This window comes from Lacerta agilis, chromosome 1 (genome assembly GCF_009819535.1).
Source record: "Lacerta agilis isolate rLacAgi1 chromosome 1, rLacAgi1.pri, whole genome shotgun sequence".
Classification (NCBI taxonomy): Eukaryota; Metazoa; Chordata; class Lepidosauria; order Squamata; family Lacertidae; genus Lacerta; species Lacerta agilis.
Window position 1 is genome coordinate 4,182,133 of NC_046312.1, and position 12,699 is coordinate 4,194,831.

The 12,699-nt window shown below is 48.8% G+C and overlaps 1 protein-coding gene across 1 annotated transcript in view; it reads left to right on the forward strand.

Moving 5' to 3' along the window:
• Nucleotides 1-12,006, forward strand: part of TXNDC16 (thioredoxin domain containing 16) — a 35,642-nt gene extending 23,636 nt beyond the window's left edge. Inside the window, exons 12-19 of the mRNA XM_033164338.1 lie at nt 94-153; nt 3,517-3,685; nt 4,817-4,929; nt 6,767-6,851; nt 7,660-7,792; nt 7,999-8,159; nt 9,758-9,951; nt 11,480-12,006. Coding sequence (XP_033020229.1) covers nt 94-153; nt 3,517-3,685; nt 4,817-4,929; nt 6,767-6,851; nt 7,660-7,792; nt 7,999-8,159; nt 9,758-9,951; nt 11,480-11,784 — 1,220 coding nt within the window. The 3' untranslated portion in view covers nt 11,785-12,006. The remainder of the gene's footprint in view (nt 1-93; nt 154-3,516; nt 3,686-4,816; nt 4,930-6,766; nt 6,852-7,659; nt 7,793-7,998; nt 8,160-9,757; nt 9,952-11,479) is intronic.
• Nucleotides 12,007-12,699: the final 693 nt, after the last annotated feature.

Genomic DNA, 12,699 nt, shown 5'->3' on the forward strand with positions numbered 1-12,699 from the left:
GCATGGACCTTTGCCTGCCTGTGGAGCAGAGCTGAGGAATTTCTGGGGGCCTGGAATAACGGGGTCTGTTTTTCTTTTTTCTGTTGGCATCAGGGGAAGCCGTCTCCCTGGTCGTGATGCAGTCCTACGCCGAAGTTGCTGCCCGTCTGCAAGGTATGAAGACCAACTAGTGATTTCACTGATACACAGATTGTGGCTCACACATGCTCCCCTCTTTCGCTTACAGACCCCCCCCCCCCCCGGCTGATGTAGGACTTACCCTATGGCCTTTTACTCAGGCACACAAGTGGGGTGACTCTCTTGGGCCAACAAGCCAGCTGGCAGAAGGTCAATTCCCTGGTGGTTGCAGGAAGGCAGTGGCTTTGGGTATTTGTAATGGCCAGTTGCACCAAATTCCCTGGCCAAAGACCTCCATACACATTGGCCAGGCTTGCACCCCAGAGAAGTCATTTGGGTGCCGCTAACACAGGTTAAGATGGTTGGACAGTGTTCTCGAAGCGACTGGCATGAGTTTGGCCAAACTGTGGGAGGCAGTGGAGGATAGGGGTGCCTGGCGTGCTCTGGTCCATGGGGTCACGAAGAGTCGGACACGACTGAACGACTGAAGAACAACAACCACAACAACAACACAGGTTAAACCACAGAGCCTAGGGCTTGCCGATCAGAAGGTTGGCGGTTCGAATCTCTGCGACACGGTGAGCTCCCGTTGCTCGGTCCCAGCTGCTGCCCACCAAGCAGTTCAAAAGCACGTCAAAGTGCAAGTAGATAAATAGGTACCGCTCTGGTGGGAAGGTAAACGGCGTTTCCGTGCACTGCTCTGGTTCGCCAGAAGCGGCTTTGTCATGCTGGCCAAATGACCCGGAAGCTGTACGCCGGCTCCCTTGGCCAGTAACGCGAGATGAGCGCCGCAACCCCAGAGTCGGACACGACTGGACCTAAGGGTCAGGGGTCCCTTTACCTTTACCTAACACAACAGTTATGTATGAGCAGTCTTTGCAGGCGCTGTGCTTCTCCAGCAATTTGACTTCACCCCCCCCCCCCGAGGCACAGCCCATTGTCTCTTGAGACAGATGGAGGCCAACAACAGCAACATTAGCTCCCTTCAGCTGAGGATCACGAGGCAGTTTGCAATATTAAAAACCCAAAATGCGTACTGTAGTAACCAAAAAACAATAACTGGTTTTTGCGTTTCTTTTCTGGAGAAGGGAGTATTATTTTTGTGTTGTGAACTGCCCTGAGATCTACAGATGGAGGGCAGTATACTAATGGTTGTTCTTCAGTCGTTCAGTCGTGTCCGACTCTTCGTGACCCCATGGACCAGAGCACGCCAGGCACCCCTATCCTCCACTGCCTCCCGCAGCTTGGCCAAACTCATGCCAGTCACTTCGAGAACACTGTCCAACCATCTCATCCCTTCTCTTTGTGCCCTCCATCTTTCCCAACATCAGGGTCTTTTCCAGGGAGTCTTCTCTTCTCATGAGGTGGCCAAAGTACTGGAGCTTCAACTTCAGGATCTGTCCTTCCAGTGAGCACTCAGGGCTGATTTCCTTCAGAATGGATAGGTTTGATCTTCTCACTGTGAAGGGGCTTAAATAACTCAGAGAAGCTATGAGCTATGCCATGCAGGGCCACCCAAGACGGACAGGTCATAGTGGAGAGTTTTGACTAAACATGATCCACCTGGAGCAGGAACTGGCAAGCCACTCCAGTATCACTGCCAAAAAAACTCCATGGACAAAGTATACTACTACTACTACTGCTGCTGCTACTACTACTACTACTACTACTACTACTACTAATAATAATAATAATAAATAATGGCCGTGGAGCTTCATGGTCTGACCAGGATAATTCAATAGGTAGAACATCTCCTTTGCAAGCAGAAAGTCCCAGATCCATCAAGGTGGGACAGGGAGAAAACCTCTTCCTGAAACATTGGCGAGCCTCTGCCAGTTAGTGTGGACAAGGTGGGCCCAATGGTCTGACTCCCATATGATGCAAGGAGCCAGGGCCTGATTCTGAGCTTGTGGGGCTTCCACTAGTATCTCTCGTCTCTTCCCCTTTAAAGGCAACAGAGGCTGGATTGCAAGGGAAATATTCTGGCCGCTAGATGGCAGCTGCCTACTAATAAACTCCCGCGGACCGCAGGAATCTGCTGGGTGCCGAGCTTTCAAAACCAGGAGCTCCGGTTTGCTCCTAAAGCTGAATTACTGTCTTGTGAAATGATGCATGTCTAAAAAGTGTGTCGCCAACATTAAAAAGTTTGGAAAGCTGCGGCTGGGTGCATAAGGGACAAGGTTGTCTCTCAAGTAACCTGCCCGTCTAGTCCAGCATCCTATGGGGAAACAGCAAGCAGGACTCGAGCACAAGAGCAGGGGCATAGCAAGGTAAATTGGTTGTTGTTGTTCAGTCGTTCAGTCGTGTCCGACTCTTTGTGACCCCATGGACCAGAGCACGCCAGGCATGCCTATCCTTCACTGCCTCTCGCAGTTTGGCCAAACTCATGTTAGTAGCTTCGAGAACACTGTCCAACCATCTCATCCTCTGTCGTCCTGGGCAAAAAAATTTTTGTCACCCCCCCCAGGCATGGAAAGGTCAGGTGGCACCCGGTGCGAAAAATTTCTTGTCAACCCCCCCCCATTGACCCCCCCCCCCGCAAAAATGGTTTTTCGTTATTTCATATTTTCTTACAAAGGAATAATAACAAGTAATAATAATTAAAAAACTTTTTATTTATATCCCGCCCTCCCCGGCCAAAGTCGGGCTCAGGGTGGCTAACATCAGATACATAACATTGGTATAAAATCAAACAATAATTAAATTACCTCCTAAAAACATCTCAGAATCAAATTAAAGTCTAATTAGATGGCTTTCCACAGGGTTAGGGTTGGGAACAGTAAGTGTTCCACTGAACTGAAATTTCAGCCTTCACGACATAGGAAAACAGCCAAGTGAACAGCTATTTTGGTGGAGGAGGGTCAAGATATTAACCAATATGCATGAAATTTCATATATAGCTATATAATCCCTAGTATAGTAAGATAAGACCTTTGGAGCAGGCATTTTCCAAAAAATTTTTTTATGAACCGCCCTAGTAGGGCAGTAATTGTTCCTTGATAATTTGTCATCCCCTCCATTATGGAAACCGGGGTGGCCCGCCCCCCCCTTGCTACTCACCTGCACGAGAGCAACTCTCCCCATCCTGTGGTCTCCAGCAACTGGGATCCAGAAGTATGTCTGCCTCTGGCTGTGGAGGGAAAGTAGAGCCATCCTGGATAGCAGCCAGCGATAGCCCTCTTAGTTAATGAATTTGTGCAATCCCCTTTGAAAGCCGTCCAAATTGGTGGCCATTGCTGCCTCCTGTGGGAGGGAGTTCCACGGGTTAACTGCACGGCATGAGGCAGCACCTCCAGCTCCTGGCACATCTCCCCCTAACGGCCAACCTTCTCCTGGGTGAGCACGCCCGGTTCTTTTCAACCCACCCTTGTGGGATTTGTCTCCTCAAACCCATTGCAGGGACTCCTGAGATTACGCTTGCGAGGGTCAACTGCTGGGACTGGCCAGACCTCTGCACACAGCAAAACGTCACCCAGTTCCCGACCGTCAAGATGTATGTGGAAGCGGGGAGGTGGCTGGCCTACTCTGGGATGTGGGGAGTCGAGGAGATGCTCAGGTTCATTGAGCTGTAAGTATCCCCCTGTTGTGTTGGGCTCTAATAAGTGTGTGCACATGGAAGGTGGGTGGTTTGAGGTAGCAATTTTGGAGGATTCCGAGAGCCTGTTCTGAGAACAGATTTCTGCTTTAAATGTGAATTCTGCACTCCTTTGTCATCTGCACCCCCACCGCTCAGCCCGGACACGGAGGTCCTCCTCCGAGTGTCTTCTGGCGGTTCTCTCACTGCGAATTGCGAAGTTACAGGGCACCGGACAGAGGGCCTTCTCGGTGGTGGCGCCCGCCCTGTAGAACGCCCTCCCTACAGAAGTTGAGGAGATAAAGAACTATCTCACTTGTAGAAGATGTTTGAGGGCAGCTCTGTACCGGGAAGCTTTTGCCTTTCAGTGCAGACTGAATCAGATCTGGCCCACATCCCTAGTCACCATTGAGCAGATCCCAATGTGGTGTAGTGGTTAAGAGTGGTAGACTCGTAATCTGGTGAACCGGGTTCGCGTCTCCGCTCCTCCACATGCAGCTGCTGGGTGACCCTGGGCTAGTCACACTTCTCTGAAGTCTCTCAGCCCCACTCACCTCACAGAGTGTTTGTTGTGGGGGAGGAAGGGAAAGGAGAATGTTAGCTTCTTTGAGACTCCTTCGGGTAGTGATAAAGCAGGATATCAAATCTAAACTCTTCATCTATCTATCTATCTATCTATCTATCTATCTATCTATCTATCTATCATCTATCTATTGTCTATTTATCGTCTGTCTATCTATATATCTATGAGAGCCAGTGTGGTGTAGTGGTTAAGAGCGGTGGACTCATAATCTGGTGAACCGGGTTCGCATCTCCGTTCCTCCACATGCAGCTGCTGGGTGACCTTGGGCTAGTCACACTTCTCTGAAGTCTCTCAGCCCCACTCACCTCACAGAGTGTTTATTGTGGGGGAGGAAGGGAAAGGAGAATGTTAGCTTCTTTGAGACTCCTTCAGGTAGTGATAAAGCGGGATATCAAATCCAAACTCTTCTTCTTCCCACCCCGGGTGGAGAGACTTGGGGTACCCAAAATCTTAGGCAGTAACATTAAGCGTAGGAAGGAATTGAAAAAGACCCTGTAGACAGGCCTGAAAGTATTCCCCCTGGTTTCCTGTTACATTTGCAGAAGCAGAACCTCCTGTCCAGTGAAGTTGACAACAGCCAAAGAAGTGGAAGAGTATTTAAGGATCAAAACTTCGGTTTCTGTTTTGGGACTGTTCGACTCGAGCATGACTGAAGGTAAACACCTCCCTTGGTTACCAGAAATGGTAATACTTCCTGTTGCCCTTTACCTGTAGAAAGCGTTATATGTGTTTCTTATCTTGCTTTCCTTCACAACAGCCCTGCCAGGTAGGCCCCTGCCATCCTCATTTTGACCGGTGGGGAATGGAGATGGTATCAAGACACAAATTGCTGCCTTGGGATGTTGCCTCCCTCTGGGATTCTCCAGAACAGGGTTTCCCAGACTTGGGTCCCCAGCTGTTTTGGGACTACAATGCCCATCATCCCTGACCACTGGTCCTGCTCGCTTAATCCACTGGTCCTGCAGCAGCTTAAACCAGAATGCGGCAGCTAGACTGGTGACTGGGAGCGGCCGCCGAGACCACATAACACCGGTCCTGAAAGACCTACTGTATTTTTCGCTCCATAGGGCGCACCAGACCATAGGGCGTACCTCGTTTTTAGAGGAGGAAACAACAATTTTTTTTCTGGTTTTCCTCCTCTAAAAGCCCTGGTTTTTTTTTGAGGATCAGCTAAAGGTTTTGCAGCTTTTTTTGCAAAGGGAAAAGCCCTGTGTTTTTTTTTGTGTTTTTTTTAGGATCAGCTAAAAGTTTTGCAGCTTTTTTGCAAAGGGAAAAGCCCTGTTTTTCTGAGAATCAGCTAAAGGTTTTGCAGCTTTTTTTGCAAAGGGAAAAGCCCTGTGTTTTTTTTGTGTTTTTTTTTAGGATCAGCTAAAAGTTTTGCAGCTTCTGAAGCAAAGGGAGAAAAGCAAAGCTCCTTTTGCAAAGGGGGAAAAGCAAAGAGGAAAAGCCCCATTTTTAAAATGGGGTTCAACTCACATTTCTGCAGCTTCTGAAGGAAAGGGAGCCATTTCCACAGTTTCCAGACAGATAATCTAATCAGCCGGTCACATGTCGTTCTCTTCGTAAAATAAAAAGCACTATCTGCTTTTGCCCCCTGGGCAATTCGGCTCCAGGGACCACCATTCGCTCCCCTTAATTTTTAGGAGGAAAAAAGTGCATCTTATGGACCGAAAAATACGGTACATACCCAAATGTGCCCTTAAGGCAGGATTTGTGAGTGCAGAGACAATGGGGAGGTTTTCCCGAGAAACATTTGAGGTCAAATTGGGAGAGTCAAAATGGTTTCAGGCTGTTTCCTCTACCGTTTCAGACATGTGGTTTATATATTTAAGTATATGTTTGCCTGGTACATTTATGAACATTTTATTTTACATATTTGAGACCTTAAATTCTTATAACAGCAGGAAGCTGCAGGACATGCACTGACTGGAGATGCAGCATGCCCCAAAACGGTATTTGAAAACGGGGTCGTGTGTGACTGCCCTGATAGGGTCGCAAGTGCAAATCATAATGATTGGACAATAAAAAGGAGCGTCTGTAGGGTGGCCTCTGTCTAATTGCAGGGTGCAGAGCCTTATCATTAGGTTCTGACATGATGTACGGCAGGAGACAAGGAGCTTTTTTTCTCGAGGCGAGGTCTGCATTTTGCCACAAAGCGATAAACCTATTGGATTAAGCCTTCTCCAGGAAATTGAACTGGGATGGTTGGATAAACACCAGCAAACCTGTTTTTGATTTAATCTGATAATTAATTAGCTGCAAAAAAATGAGAAAAGCATTAAAGGGAAGGGGGGCTTAGCTGAAACCAGGGAGAGAGGAACTTCTTCTGAATCGGATCTCTCTGCATTCGAATCCTCTGGTCCTTCTGCACCTTGCCGTATATTTAGCTGACATTCCTGCGTTGCAGGGGATGGGTGGGTAGGACTGGAATGACCCTTGGGTTCCCTTCTGTGATTCAATGATTTACAGACTGGGTTATCTGTTTTTAACAGCGAGAGAAGCTTTCGTTGGAGCTGGAAAAGTCCTCAGTGGATACGTCACAACAGGAATCTATGACGGAGAGGATGTCGAGACTCTGTAGGTGGATTGCTAGCTTGCTCGGAACTCGTTGAGCAACTCAGTCGGTCTAGAGCAGCCATTGCGAACCTGCAGCCTAGTGGTTAGAGCGGAGATAGGAAACCTGTGCCCCCACCCAAAGTTGTTGTTGGACTACAACCCCCATCATCCTGGTCTGTCGCCGTGCTGTCTGGCGCTGATGGGACTTGGAGTGCTGCATCATCTGGAGTAGTAGTAGTAAAATAATATAATAATAATAATAATAATAATAATAATAATAATAATAATAATAATAATAATTTATTTATTTATACCCCGCCCATCTGACTGGGTTTCCCTAGCCACTCTGTGTGGCTCCCAACAGAATATTAAAAACATGATAAAACATCACACATTAAAAAATTATCTAAACAGGGTTGCCTTCAGATCTTTTCTAAAAGTCAGAAGCGTGTTTATTTCTTTGACGTCTGATGGGAGGGCGTTCCACAGGGTGGGCGCCACCACCGAGAAGGCGATCTGTGCGGGAGGCGCGTTCGCAACCCACAGTGTTTGCAACCCGCGCATATGCGCATGACGCAATTCGGCGCTTCTGCGCATGCACAAAGCGCGATTTAGCATTTCTGCACATGCGCGAGCACCGAAACCCGGAAGTAACCTGTTCCAGTACTTCCAGGTTCAGCGCGTTTGTATCCTGAAAACGTGCAACCCACAGCGAGCGCAACCTGAGATTTGACTATATGATGATTTGGCTAAGATTCCTTTAATCGGGTGACGGCTGTATCTTCAAAAGAGTTTTTCAAGTGTGTTTCTTTCGGTTTCTTCCTCCCAGGTCCCATAAATATAAGGCACCCCTTCCAGCTCTGCTGCTTGCTAGGCCCGAGGCGATGACCGTCGTCCAGCTCTCAGAGTTCAGCGTGGCAGACATGGTTGAAGTTATCCGCCGTGCATTGCTGGAAATCTTTGTAAGCACACTTTCTGCTTCTGATCTCAGTGTCAAAGACACAGAGCTCCTTTTTGGGGGTGATTCAGATCCGGCACCCCTTCCGTCCCTTGTAATATTTGTCCCGTCTCCCCAGACGGGGAGGGATTCCTGCAATTGCACGGGGTCAGTCTGGATGACCCTTTAGGTCCTTTCCAACTCTACACTTTTCTCTGATTCCTGTTGCAGCCGGAAATCACAGTCGGCAACCTCCCAGAGTACTTCCGGCTGGAGAAACCTTTGCTCCTCCTGTTCAGCGATGGGGCTCTAGGTGAAAGCCATGAAGGAGAAATGAGGCGTTTGGCCACAGAAGAGCGCCGGAAAGACTATGTTCCCTGCTGGATGAACCTGTAAGCAGCATCTTAGGACAGTGATTCTCCGAGGGTGTGGCAGGAGGGGATGGAAAGTGTAGTGGGAAAATTCAAGGGCAGTCAAAGGAACATTTAAACAATTAAACAACGCCTTGGCCCAGTATATCTGAAGGAGCGTCTCCACCCCCATTGTTCAGCCCGGAAACTGAGGTCCAGCTCTGAGTGTCTTCTGGTGGTTCCCTCACTGCGAAAAGTGAAGCTACAGGGAAACCAGGCAGAGGGCCTTCTCGGTGGTGGCACCCTCCCTGTGGAATGCCCTCCCACCAGATGTCAAAGAAATAAACAACCACCTGACTTTTAGAAGACATCTGAAGGCAGCCCTGTTTAGGGAAGTTTTGATGTTTTATCATGTTTTTTTAAATAATCTGTGAAGGAGTGGGGAGGGGTATTACTCAGAAGGGTGGTGGGAATGGGTGATCAGCTGATAGGTGTGGAAAACCTGTAGATGACTGCAATTTTTACAGGGTCTTACAGGGAAAGGCAAGGGGTGAGATGGCTAAAGATAGCTTTGTCATGTATAATGAGATAAGAATCCAATATATTTGTTCAGACCAGGTTTCTCCATGGTTTTAAGTTTGGTGATTAGTTGCAATTCAGCCACTTCTCTTTCCAGTCTATTTCTGAAATTCCTTTGTAGTAAGACAGCTACTTTGAGATCTTGTGTAGAATGTCCTGGGAGATTGAAGTGTTCTCCTACTGGTTTCTCTGTCTTGTGATTCCTGATATCAGATTTATGTCCATTTATCCTTTGGCGTAAAAGGGACCCAGGTGGCGCTGTGGGTTAAACCACAGAGTCTAGGGCTTGCTGATCAGAAGGTCGGCGGTTCGAATCCCTGCCACGGGGTGAGCTCCCGTTGCTCGGTCCCAGCTCCTGCCCACCTAGCAGTTCGAAAGCACGTCAAAGTGCAAGTAGATAAATAGGGACCGCTCCAGCGGGAAGGTAAACGGCGTTTCCATGCGCTGCTCTGGTTCGCCAGAAGCAGCTTTGTCATGCTGGCCACATGACCCGGAAGCTGTCTGCGGACAAACGCCGGCTCCCTCGGCCTATAGAGCGAGATGAGCGCCGCAACCCCAGAGTCGGACACGACTGGACCTGGTGGTCAGGGGTCTCTTTACCTTTACCTTTATCCTTTGGTGTAGGGTTTGGCCTGTTTGTCCAATATAGAGAGCTGAAGGGCACTGTTGGCATTGGATTTGCTGGGCTCTTTCTCGAGTTAGAATTCGCTTGTTTCTTATCCCGCATGTGAGTTAAAAACTTTTACCCAAAAGGCTTTTTAGATTTGACTCTCTGTGCTGTAGAGTCTCCATTTTGCTTTGTTTTTAACAAATCCATTTGCACCACGAGAGTGTGCCATTTCCCAGAATCCAGGGCAAACGCTTTCTGTGGCCTCAGTGATTCAGAGCCTGCGGGTTGCGGCTTAAAGGAGATCGAAATCAGTTTAACGGCATCTGCATCTGACAGGGAGCTCAGACTGGGACCTTTTAAAGTGCCTCTTTAGAGCACAGCTGTTTACTTTTCCACTCGCTAAGTGCTATCATTTAATCTCTCGGTTTCCCCCCCCCCCCCCCGATGGCAGCAAAAACACCCCTGCAGGAAGAGGAATCCTAAAGGCCTATTTTCGGAGCTCCATCCCTCCGCTGCCTCTCCTCCTCTGGATCAACCTCCATTCCGGGGGACAAGTGTTTGCTTTCCCTCCGGATCGTTCGGTTTCTGAAGCGAACGTCTTAGCTTGGATCGAAAAGCTGAAATCCGGCCAAGAAGTTCCGAGCGGTAAGTATGCAAAGCTGCCCCTTCTTAACCAAATACATCTTGGACTCTCCTCCTGTCGGCGCTCAGTTTCGTTGGCGCCCGAAGGCGAAAGGAGATCTGGAAAAAAATGCAAAAAAGCATGAAACAGACTTCTTTGGTCTGCGTCCATACATACGTGGCTTCGGATGATGAGATTTCACTCCCTCCCCCCCAAAATGCCATCTGCATCGGCCTTTCCCTCAAGCTTACAGGTCCTCCATCATGACTGAGAACTTGACTTCTCTTATGAGAAGTTACGCTCGCACAGGGAAATTCTAACATCTGAAAGGCTGCATTTACTGGTAATCCTAGAATCAAAATGAATAACAACCGCCCACTGGAGAAATCTTGCTATTCCTAGCAAACGTGTCACGTTGCTTACTAAAAAGGATTCCGAGATCATGCGAAACTGCTCTCTAGCAAGCTTTGTTGTGTTTCATGTTTGCACTGTGCAAACGTAATTTTTTTATATATATAGAAAGGCAGAGAGGCAGAGGTTGGTGTTGACCACAGAATCACAGCGCACTGCCTTTTTTAAAACAAAAACAAAAACAAAACCAAATCAATCAGGATTCTAGTGCTTAGAATCAGTGGAGGGTATCAGATTGATAAAGTCTGCAGTGTAGTGTGTCCCTCTGTTCAAGAGCCACCGTGGGCAACGTTCTGGAGGCCGCATTAATCAATCAATTAATTAATTAATTACATGTATTCACTTGGCGTGATTTAACCAGCAGAGGGAGGCAGAAAGTCAACCTCTTTCTTTTTCCTGTTGGGAGAAAGGTCATTTGAAAGTGTTCATAAATTTATTATTATTATTAGTATTAGTATTAGTATTAGTATTATTTATTGGTAGGCTCCCCGTTAATACCAGAAGACTGATCTCAGGCCAATTCAGGGGGAGCGGTGCTATTGGGGCGCCAAATTCCTTTTTCACTAAATGCAAGCCGGCAGGGGGAACCTGGAGAAGTCTTAACCCTCCAGTCCTCCAGGAAAGGAGAGCCCATCGTGCCTCAGTGAGTGCGGGGGAATCACTGGCTCATAGGCAAATCTTCGCCCACCCCAGTTTTTTTTTGGGGGGGGTGCATTGCGGCTTTCCACGTGTGACCTGTGCGTTTTGCATATGGCCACCTGTCAGGGATTCTTCAGTTGTGATCCCTATATTGCATTAAAGCACACTGTCAATACTTTGAAGCAATCTACAGTCACAAACTAAGGCAGGTCTCAATATAATATATTGACTTAGGATATTAGGGACACATTCCAGGCAGTCAGAAACACTGAAGGAGGATGCAAGGCAGGGCTGGTGAGGGGTGTGGCTCAGGAGGGGGCGTGGCCTGGGGAGAGCACGGGGGGGGGCCCTGGTAGAGAGGCATTGAGGGCCAGATTTGGTTCCTGGCCTGTGGCTCCTCATCCGTGGACCAGAACTCCTCTTGCGTCCTCTGGAACCTATTAACGCAAACCGTAAGCGCTATCCTGACTTGTCGATGTGCTCTTCCTGTCCCGCCCCCAGCTGTCCTGTCGGGTGACGAGTGGAGGCCCCGCCTCCCCGCCTACGACTTCCTGGGCATGATGGAACCGCCGCTGCCGGAATTTACCATCTACAGCCGGGGGAGCGTTGGAACCTACCAGAAGGAAGAGGAAGAGGGAGGCCCCCCCGGAGGAAAGGCATCACCGGGGACGGCAAGAGAGGACCCCACGGAAGACTCCGTCGTATCTGAGCTGGAGAAAGACCAGCCGACCGGAGGGGACCTGAGAGGAACGGCCCCCCGTCTTGCAGCGAGGGAGAAGCAGTCGAAACGCCACGCAGAGCTGTGAAATTTGCAGAATTTTCCGGAAGCAGGAAACGGGCAGCATGGCCAGGGATGATGGGAATTGTAGTCTACATGGAGGGTCCTTTGGTGCCCGCGACTCCTGCTGTAACCTGCGGCCATACTCAGATCTGCTGGTTTTTCTCCAAGAGCATGCCCGGTAGCTTCTCTCAGTCCTTTCCATACCAGGGCTGAAACCTTGACCCTTGTGTGGGCAAAACGTAGTTCCCACCACTGATCTGGGGCCTCTCAATCTCTGGGCAGGTGAAGGAGCATTTTCCGGGATATTTGTACATGGAAAATGGCGACCTCAATGGTGGGAGCTTGGTGTTGTCTTCTTGGGTCATAGAATCATAGAATCCTAGAGTTGGAAGAGACCAAAAGGGCCATCCAGTCCAACCCCCTGCCAAGCAGGAAACACCATCAAAGCATTCCTGACAGATGGCTGTCAAGCCTCCGCTTAAAGACCTCCAAAGAAGGAGACTCCACTACACTCCTTGGCAGCAAATTCCACTGTCCAACAGCTCTTACTGTCAGGAAGTTCTTCCTAATGTTTAGGTGGAATCTTCTTTCTTGTAGTTTGAATCCATTGCCCCGTGTCCGCTTCTCTGGAGCAGCAGAAAACAACCTTTCTCCCTCCTCTAGATGACATCCTTTGATATATTTGAACATGGCTATCATATCACCCCTTCAACTTCTCTTCTCCAGGCTAAACATACCCAGCTCCCTAAGCCGTTCCTCATAAGGCATCGTTTCTTCGCCAAAGGAGGACAGGTGACTTCTCTTGAGGCCTCTCCAGGGCCTGTGTGTCCCCCTGCCCTTCTTTTGGAGGTCATTTGTAAACTCTTGGTGTCTCTTGCTCCAAAATGAGCATCAGTTCTGGAGCCAGGAGGAGCCCTGTTTTGGAGGGTTTGTGTGTGTG